The 10,203-nt window shown below is 41.7% G+C and overlaps 1 protein-coding gene across 1 annotated transcript; it reads left to right on the top strand.

Moving 5' to 3' along the window:
- Window positions 1–969: 969 nt before the first annotated feature.
- On the top strand, window positions 970–1,964 carry LOC138378263 (ATP synthase subunit gamma, mitochondrial-like). The gene is given in 1 exon segment (XM_069463615.1): window positions 970–1,964. A coding segment is annotated over 1 exon segment (897 nt). The 3' UTR covers window positions 1,867–1,964.
- Window positions 1,965–10,203: the final 8,239 nt, after the last annotated feature.

Below are 10,203 nucleotides of genomic sequence, written 5' to 3' on the forward strand. Positions count from 1 at the left end.
CTGTTTGCAGACGACATGCTCATATATGTACAAAAGTCTGAAGACTCCACCAAAAAACTATTAGCTTTTATAAACAAATTCAGTAAAGTGGCAAGACACACAATCAATCTACAAAATTCATAGCATTTCTGTACACTAGCAGTGAGATAGCTGGGAAAAATCAAGAAAATAATCTCATTTACAATAGCTACACAAAAATAAAACACTTAGGGATGAATTTTTTTTCTTCTTTTTAGAGACAGGGTCTTGATCTGTTGCCCAGGCTGGAGTGCAGTAGTGCAATCATAGTTCAAGGCAGCCTCAAACTCCCAGGCTCAAGCAATCCTCCCTCCTCAGCCTCCTGAGTAGCTGGGACTACAGGTGCACACTATCATGCCTGGATAATTTTTCTAATTTTTTGTAGAGACATGGTCTCACTATGCTTCTCAGGCTGGTCTTGAACTCCTGGTCTCAAGTGATTCTCCTCTCTTAGCCTCCCAAAATACTGGGATTACAGGCATGAGCCACCACACCCAGCCTACTTGAGAATAAATTTAACCAAGAGGTGAATGATCTCTACTCTGAAAACTATAAACGATTGATGAAAGAAATTGAAGAATACACAACTAAGTGTAAAGAAATCCTATGTTCACGGACTGGAAGAAGAAATAGTGTTAAAATATCTGTACTACCCAATGTGATCTACAGATTCAATGCAATCTCTACCAAGATACCAATGACATTCTTCACAGAAATAGAAAACACAATCCTAAAATTTGTATGAAACCACAAAAGATTCCAAGTAGCCCAGCAATCCCATGACTGGGTATATATCCAAGGGAAATGAAATCAGTATGTCAAAGACACATCTGCACTCCCATGTTTACTGCAGCACTATTCACAATATCCAAGATTTGGAATCAACTTAAATGTCGCTCAAGAAATGAATGGATGCCTGTCTGACAGACCTTCAGCATGGCTGCTGTCACCATGTTCTCTTGGGCAGCCATTGCGGGGGTCTCAGCCTGGGCCTTGCAGCCGCAATGGGTCCAAGTTCGAAATATGGCAACTTTGAAAGATATTACCAGGTGACTAAAGTCCACCAAAAACATCCAGAAAATTACCAAGTCTATGAAAATGGTAGCAGCAGCAAAATATGCCTGACCTGAGAGGGAGCTGAAACCAGCTAGAGTGTATGGAATAGGATCTTTGGCTCTGTATGAAAAAGCTGATACTAAGGTGCCTGAAGACAAGAAGAAGCACCTCCTTATAGGGGTGTCCTCAGATAAAGGACTTTGTGGTGCTATCCATTTCTCAGTTGCTAAGCAGATGAAAAGCGAGGTGGCTACACTCACAGCGACTGGAAAAGAAGTTATGATTGTTGGAATTGGCAATAAAATCAGGGGCATACTTCATAGGACTCATTCTGACCAGTTTCTGGTGACATTCAAAGAAGTGGGAAGAAAGCATCCTACTTTTCGAGATGTGTCAGTCATTGCCCTTGAGTTATTAAACTCTGGTTATGAGTTTGATGAAGGCTCTGTCGTCTTCAATCGGTTCAGGTCTGTCATCTCCTATAAGACAGAAGAGAAACCCATCTTCTCCCTTAATACCATTGCAAGTGCCGAGAGTATGAGTATCTACGATGATATTGATGCTGATGTGTTGCAAAATTACCAAGAACACAATCTGGCTAACATCATCTACTACTCTTTGAAGGCATCTACCACCAGTGAGCAGAGTGCTAGGATGACAGCCATGGACAACGCCAGCAAGAACACTTCTGAGATGATTGATAAATTGACTTTGACATTCAACTGCACCTGCCAAGCTGTCATCACAAAAGGGTTGATTGAAATTATCTCTGGTGCTACAGCTCTGGATTAGTGAAAATCAAGTTCCATTCTCACATAAGAAGTAAAGGAGGAAAATTCAGCCAGCTGACTTGTTTTTAACTTACTGCTGTTTTGTCAGAAGAAGTTGTTGCTCCATTGTTTGAATTACTGAAGACAGCAAGATATCTGTAAATTATCTTACAATAAACAACTTAAAATAAGAAAAAATAGAAATGAATGGATAAAGAAAATATGGCATATACACACAATGGAGTACTATTCAGCCATAAAAAAGAAGGAAATACCGTCATTTGCAACAACGTGGATGAACCTGGAGAACATTATGTTAAGTGAAATAAGCCAGACAGAAAGACAAATACTGTATGATCTCACTCATGTGGAATCTAAAAATGTTGAACTCATAGAAGTGGAGAGTGGAATGGTGGTTACCAGAAGCTTGGGTGCTTACAGGGAATGGAGGGATGGGAAGATATTGGTCAAAGCATATATAATAACAGTTAGATAGGAGGAATATTTTTAATATGTCCAGAATAGGCAAATATATAGACACTGAAAGTAAATAAGTGATCACTTGGGGCTGGGTGGGAGCAATGAGGAGGATATATGAAGAAGGGAGGAGGAAGAGGGAATGATTACTAACTGTTATGGGGCTTCCTTGTTGGGTGACAAAAATGTTCTAAAATTGTTTGTGGTAATGGTTGCACAATCTGTTAACAAACTAAGAAAACATTGTATTGTATACTTTAAATGAGTCAAGTGCATGGTATATGAATTATATCTCAATAAACCTGTACAAATATTAAACACATAAAACAATGAAAAAAGATGGTATTGGAGAAAATAATACAAAAGACTTCATATACTAATTTTCTTAAGAAAGATCTAATTTTACTAACATAGTAATAGCTGTAATGTCCCTATTGTATAAATAGCTCTAAGTAAAGAAAATTACTGTAATCTCATTAAGATTTAAAAAAGTTCCAAATAAAATCATGAAACTGCTTTTCAATTCTCATATGTGCAAAGATTCCAGATAATATTTCTGCCCTTGACAACATGGCAGTATTTCTGCCCTTGACAAACAGGCAGTATCAGAGCCCAGTGCTGAGAGAATCAGTTAGTATAATATAACTAAAGGATAATTTGATAATAGCCATCGAAATGATAAATATTAATATTTGGACTGAGGTGATATTTGCTAGACTCTGTAAATCTACAAAAGTCATTGAACTATACTCTTAAGAGAACTTTGTGGTATATAAATTATACCTCAATAACCTCATTTTAAAATGTTTAAAATGTAAGAGTACAGACTTTACCAGTATACAATATATACATGTAACAATTCAACTTGTACCCTCTAAATCTATCAAAATTTTAAAAAAGGGGAAAAAAACGAAGAAATGTGAATAAAATAAAATAAAATGCTTAAAATTCATGTCATTTGACATAGTAATTCCACTACTATGAATGTATACTAAAGAAAATGTTTTTTACCTGAAAAAAGGAAGTGTAGGATTACATAGAGTCTAATGATTACCACTTTTAACCAGATTTTACACATACTAGAACAGAGAAACAATTTTTACATTTTAAAACAGAAATCACCACAAACATTAGAGCATAACAGCCTACAGCTTTAGGGAAGTGGGACTTCAAATTCCAATCTACATTCACTCTACAGGTCACATTAGGGTGTTGGATTAACACAAGAAAGGAAAGACTGAAAGAGGATAAGAGACAGACTTTATATATGGTAGCTCTAGGGAAAAGAAGATGGATGACCAGAGACATTGGCTCCCAGATCGTCTCAGACAGAAGGAAAAGTTTTAGATAAAACAAACAAACAAAGAAAGAAAACCCACCATAGATTGCGATTCTGAGGGAAATGTGCCAGAACGAACCAGAGATTCCATGGGAAGAAGGTGCGGAGCAGAATTAGAAGGAGCAAGATATTGGCAGAGATCAACCCACAAGAGGCTTGGAGCCAGCAGAAAGGGTAGGTGGGGGTTATGTTTCTCCTTCCCTCACATCTCTGGAAGTCAGTGGGGTCCTGAACTGCTGGAGAGCCTTTCTACCCTCATGAGCCCAAGGGCTGCTGCCGCCAGTGAACTGGGAGCTTCATGAGGACAAAGCACCAGGCTGCCAGCCCCCTTCTCAATACTGTAGACCCGAGCTGAGACGGCAGGTGCCATACTGCTTATCCACCCACTATGCATCTTTGTCCTTCCCAAGTAGCTTCAGCTCCTCAGTTTTTGCCTTGCTAGTTCCCACACAAACATTTCCCAACTCCTGCCCAGACTGCCTGAGCCAGAGGGGCCGGTGGATCCCGGGGGATCTGTGTAACCCCAGAGCGTGGACATTCTGGGTGAGCTGCCATCTAGAGAGAGGGACAGAGATGACCAGAGTGTTAGCTGTCCTCCCACCAGAGTCTTTTCTTCCCCTGCCCCTCCTCCACCTGATGCTGCCAAGAGGTACGACTGAGCTGAGACTCTCAGAAGTGCCTGCTTCCCCTCTATTTAGTGTGCCTACCACACTGAGGCTTCCACAGAGAGTGGGACTCACACCTTTCCTCTTAAAGATGTGCAGCAGGCCAAGAGATGCTCAGACTGTGAGATCCCTGCCTTCCAGCCCTCCCAGGTGCTGCTCACCTGGCTGCTCCAGCAGAGCAGGGCAAACCCTGAAGCTGAGGGACATCAAACCTGCTAGAGCACTCCATGAGCAACTCGGGACCAGCATGCTTCTCCCTAGCACAGTCAAGAGCTTGAACTTGGGGACCGGGAGACAGGCCCACAGGCCAGATCCCATATCCTCAGGACTCGATTGGTTGCTCAGGGGCACAGAGGGGAGATTTGTGAACTAATCTCAGGATGCAAGGGAGTCCATGTGGGCAGAACTGAAAGGAGAGTGCAGTGTGGATCCCAGCCACAGCACACTCGTGGAGCATACGTCCCTTCATAAGAAAGCTGTGCTCTAATCCAGGGGCAAGATCCTTGACAGAGAAGCTCCCAGCCTGCAGCATCAGTGCTGGTGAGCTCAGTTAGTTCAAACTCCTGCCTGTGGCCAGATGCCAGAAGGAGACTGCAGGGAAGAGGAGGGGGAAGAAGAGTGAAACCCACTCCTGACAGCCACATTGTGAATCTCAGATGGCCCCACACTCACAAGCAGACTTTCAGGCGTGGCAGGGCTGCTTCAGCCCCTCCCTGTTGGCTTTCCCAGTGCCTGAGAGCCGACCCTCAACCTCTGCCAAGACAGATCCCTTAATGCCTTTTGTGGAGCCTGAAGGCAGGCTCACTGGACTCAGTCCCACCCAGCCTAACTCCTCCACCCAACACTGCTGTGGTGGAGAATAAGGACTCACCTGGAAGCTCCAGGGCTACCAATAAAATAAAATACCTAGGAATATACTTAACCAAGGAGGTAAAAGATCTCTACAAAACATTGAGGAAAGAATTCACAGATGACACAAATGGAAAAACATACCATTCTCGTGAATCGGTAGAATCAACATTGTTAAAATGTCCATACTACCCAAAGTGATTTACAGATTTAATGCAATCCCCATCAAAATACCAATGTCATACTTCACAGGTCTAGAAAAAATAATTCTATGCTTTGTTTGGAACCATAAAAGAGCCCTAATAGTCAAAGCAATTCTAAGCAAAAAGAACAAATCTGGAGGCATCACATTACCAGACTTTAAACTATACTACAAGGCTATAGTAACCAAAACAGTATGGTATTGGATGAAAATAGAGACATAGACCAATGGAACAGAACAGAGAATCCAAATACAAAACAGTCTACCTATAGCCAACTGATCTTCGACAAAGCAGAAAACAAGATTCACTGAGGAAAAGAAGCCCTATTCAATAAATGGTGATGGGAAAATTGGATAGCCACATGCAGAAGAATGAAACAGGATCCCTATCACTTACCACTCACAAAAATTAATTTAAGATGGATAAAATACTTAAATCTAAGGCATGAAACCATAAGAATTCTAGAGGAAAATGTACAAAAAACTCTTCTTGATACTGGCCTAGGCAAAGAATGCATGACTAAGACCCCAAAGGTAATTATGGCAGCAACAAAAATAAATAAATGGGACTTGATTAAATTAAAACGCTTCTGTACAGCTGAGGAAATAATCAACAAATCAATTAGGCAACGTACAAAATGAGAGAAAATATTTGTGAACTATACATGCAATAAAGGGCTAACATCCAGAATCTACAAAGAACTCAAGCAAATCAGCAAGAAAAAAAAAACAACAAACAACCCCATTAAAAAGTGAGCAAAAACGTGAACAGAAGTTCTTCAAAAGAAGATAGACAAGCTGCCAACAAACACATGAAAAAATGCTCAATTCCACTAATCATTGGAGTAATGAAAATTAAAACCATAATGAGATATCACCTTACTCCTGTCAGAAATGGCTTTTATTTAAAAAGTCCAAAAACAATAGATCCTGGTGTGGATATAGAGAGAAAGGTATGCTTACACACTGTTGGTAGGTCTGCAAATTAGTACAACTTGTATGGAAAACAATATGGAGGTTTCTCAAAGAACTAAAAGTAGACCTACCATTAGATCCAACAATTCCACTACGGGGTATCTATCGGAAGGAAAAGAAGTCATTTTATCAAAAAGACACCTGCACTTGAATGTTTATTGCAGCACAATTCACAATTGCCAAGATGTGGAATCAGCCCAAGTGCCCATGAATTCATGAGTAGATTGACAAAATGTGGTATATGTATACCATGGAGAATTACTCAGCCATTTAAAAGGATGAATTAGTAATGCCTTTTGCAGCAATTTAGATAGAACTGCAGTCCATTATCCTAAGTGAAGTATCTCAAGAATGGAGAAACAAACACCACATGCACTCTCTAATAAACTGTAACTAACCAAGGGGTACACAGGTGCACAGAGGGAAGTAAAAGTCATTGGAAATCAAGCAGGGGGATGGAGGGAGGAGCCTAACAGTACAATGTACCTAACAGTACAATGAACACTATTCGGGTGATGGGCACACTTCTAGCCCTGACTCCAGCATTACAAAAGCTATCCATGTCACAAAAACATTTGTAGCCCCTTAATATTTTGAAATAAAAAAATTACAAAGAGATAATCCGCAAACTCATGCAAATCTTACTTTGATTGCATCCAATCCATGAGATGTTTTATCTTCTTTGACAACTGCAGTAACTTTTTGTCCAACTATTAGAGACACATTGTCAGTCACAACATTACTGAAGCAGATCGACTCATTAATCAAGCCATAATCACAAAAGAAACTTGTCACAATCCCTTGCACACTTCTAACTTGATGTCACCTATGACATAGGTAAACAAAGGTCACATTTGTTAATCTCAAATGCAAACATTCATTACAAATAAGTCCTACACTGACTATCGGTGTGGGCATATTTATTAACTTCTCTGACCCTGTTTTCACCTGACAATCGAGGACAATCACAATTTCTGCGTAATAGGGTTGTTGTGAATATTAACAGACACGTGAATGTCAAGTGTCCAGAGCTGTGAGTGCGTTGCACAAGTTAGAGTGTAAATGTTAGCTGCTATCATCATATATGCACATATAGAGAGCCTTTAACTTTCTGCTCATATTATATCCCCTCATTATCACCAACATAATGAGCAGCAGCTTCTATAGATTCTTTTTCTATTCTTTCTTTTTTTTTTTTGGAGACAGAATATTTCTCTGTTGCCCAGGCTAGAGTGCAGTGGCATCATCAAAGCTCACAGCAGTCTCAAACTCCTGGGCTCAAGAGATCCTCTTGCCCTAAACTCTCACGTAGCTGGGGTTACAGGCATGCACCGCCATGCCTGAGCATTTTTTGTTTTATATATATATATATATATATATATATATACACACATATATATGTATATTATTTTTTGGGTAGATACAGGGTCTCACTATGTGTTCTCAGGCTGATCTCAAACTCTTGGGCTTCAGCAATCCTCCCGCCTCAGCCTCCCAAAGTGCTAGGAACACACATGTGAGCCACCATGCCTGGCCAGATTCTTAAATGTCTCATCAGACAAAGCACTAAAAGATATATGGAGATTTAAAGCTAGCCTAAAACAGCTTCAACTTTTTTTTCTGCACAAGCATATCTGGTAAGTAATATTTTGGGATTTGACCCCAGCAGTCTGTCTGCACGAGTTCCCTGTCCTCCTATGGTACCAGACATATGACTCTTCCCCTTGGCTTCAAATACATGCCCCTTTGGGATACAAGACCAAATTCCCCCTCAAATTTGGGAGTTTCACGTCTACTGGAAATATATATAAGTAGGCACCTGCTGCACGAACCTGCGGGGGAACGCAGGGGCAGTACATCCCCCAGAGCCTTCTCTGTCAACACCGCCCTGCTTTGGACGGACATGAGTCTGGGGCTCCGGTGGATGCAAGCCTAACTCTCAGGGACTCGGGGACTGGGATGCTCCCCTATGCACACACACACACAAGGCAGAGCCATCCCCGCATGCAGCGCTTGCCTGAGTCCCCACAGCCTCAGTGAGGGGTGAGGAGAGCCCCTATGGTGAGGCATCTTGCTTGTGGGACAAGGGAACACACAGAGGGTACCTTGTGGGAGCTCCAGCTGCTGCACGCACTGTCCCTCAGTGGGGTCAACCCTCCTCTGGAAGAAGGCCAAAACCAGGCTCAGAAACCTGAACATGGTCCCGTCACCACCAGCAGTCTGGGCACCTCGTATGTCAGACGAAGCACGAGGCCTCCTCTGACGGGGAACCCTAAGGTCACAGTGGCCTGTCAGGAACCCGCTTCCTGCTTCTCTTCTTCAGACTCTGCGCGATGGGACCCAGCTGCTCGTGAGCTGCCCTCAGGAGAACCAGGGATGCCACAGCCACCCTAGCAGCTCCCAGGCACCCCCCTCACTCTCGCCCCTGAGCACATGCTTACACATGGCCCACCCCCACCTCCATTCAGCCAATGAGGGTGCAGTGGGCAGACACGTGGGCCCCTGCGGCCACTCAGAGGCAGTGGGTGGAGACATCGTGGCTCCTCCCATCAAGGCTGAGGGCGCCATTAGGCTGGCCTCAGGGAAATGGCTTGTGGGCTGGAGTTCTGCGTGTGCTCATGGGGTATGGGGCTTTTCTGTGGGGTTTCCCAGAAACCCAGGTTGTGCAAACAAGAAATCCAGCACTAGCCCTTGTGTTCATGGTGCTTAGCCTAAGGACTAGTCACACAGAAGGAGGTCAATAGTTACTCCATCCAGGGGTCAATTTTATATAGGAAGGGGAGGGAGGTTCATGTGGGTATATAATGTTTTAGTGATGGCAGGTGCGTGTCTTTTGTATTGACTCCCTTTTTGAGCCCAGTATTAATTTATCATAGAATTCTTTGATAATCATTTCTACCACATATTCATTGCTTACCTAATTATTCCAACCAATTACTCTGCTATATATATTGAATTATTGTATTTATTGAATTATTCAATAAATATTTTTTGAGTACTGACCATAAGTCAGACACCATTCTTGGTGTTTAGAATTAATCAGTTACAAAAAGAAGCAAGAATCTTAGCCCTGTGGAGGTAATTTTCTCACAGCAGAAAGGAAAGGGAGACAATAAACTTAAATAATAAAATAAATGATATGTTGGAAGATAATAAATTCTGTGGAAAATACGGCAGGTCAAGGGGGAACTAGAGTTGGGGGGGGGGGGTGGTCAGACTGCACTATAGAATATGGGATTGGAGTAGGGCTCTTTATAAAGCAGTAGGTGACCAAAGTCTTGAAGGAGGTAATGGAGTTGGCCATGCTGCTGTTTGGGGGAGGAACTATCCAGGTAGAAGGAGCAGCCTGTGTAAATATTCTTAAGCAAGTACATGCCTGCAATTTTCAAGAAAAGGCTATATGGTTGGAGTAGAAGAAGTGAGAGCTAAAATAGTAGGAAATATGGTCAGAGAGGTAATAGAAAGCCAGGTTATGTAGGGCTTGGCTGTGTATTTTTTCTCCTAAAGTGTCATATTTTTCCAGAAAAGGAAAGAGAATGGTTAAGGACACAAGTTGAGTGTGTACAGCAGATTTCAGAAAAGTTGAGGGCAATGAATGGTTTTTGCCTTGGTACATTATAGTACCTGCATACCATGACTCTGAAAAAAAAGGAAAGGGATGTATAAAAATGTCAAAGTTGGCTCACTTTTGATGGAGTTTATTCATTAAACAAAAGGTTTTGTGAATTCTTTACTGTCAAATGTTGTATTTAAGCAAGTCTATAATGGGATTCTTTCTGTTAAAATGAAAAATGAGTTGGAATATTCAGTCTTTATCCCTAAATAAGAGATATTCCACATCTTTCTGTGCTT

The sequence above is a fragment of the Eulemur rufifrons genome, chromosome 30 (genome assembly GCF_041146395.1).
Source record: "Eulemur rufifrons isolate Redbay chromosome 30, OSU_ERuf_1, whole genome shotgun sequence".
In the NCBI taxonomy this organism is placed as follows: Eukaryota; Metazoa; Chordata; class Mammalia; order Primates; family Lemuridae; genus Eulemur; species Eulemur rufifrons.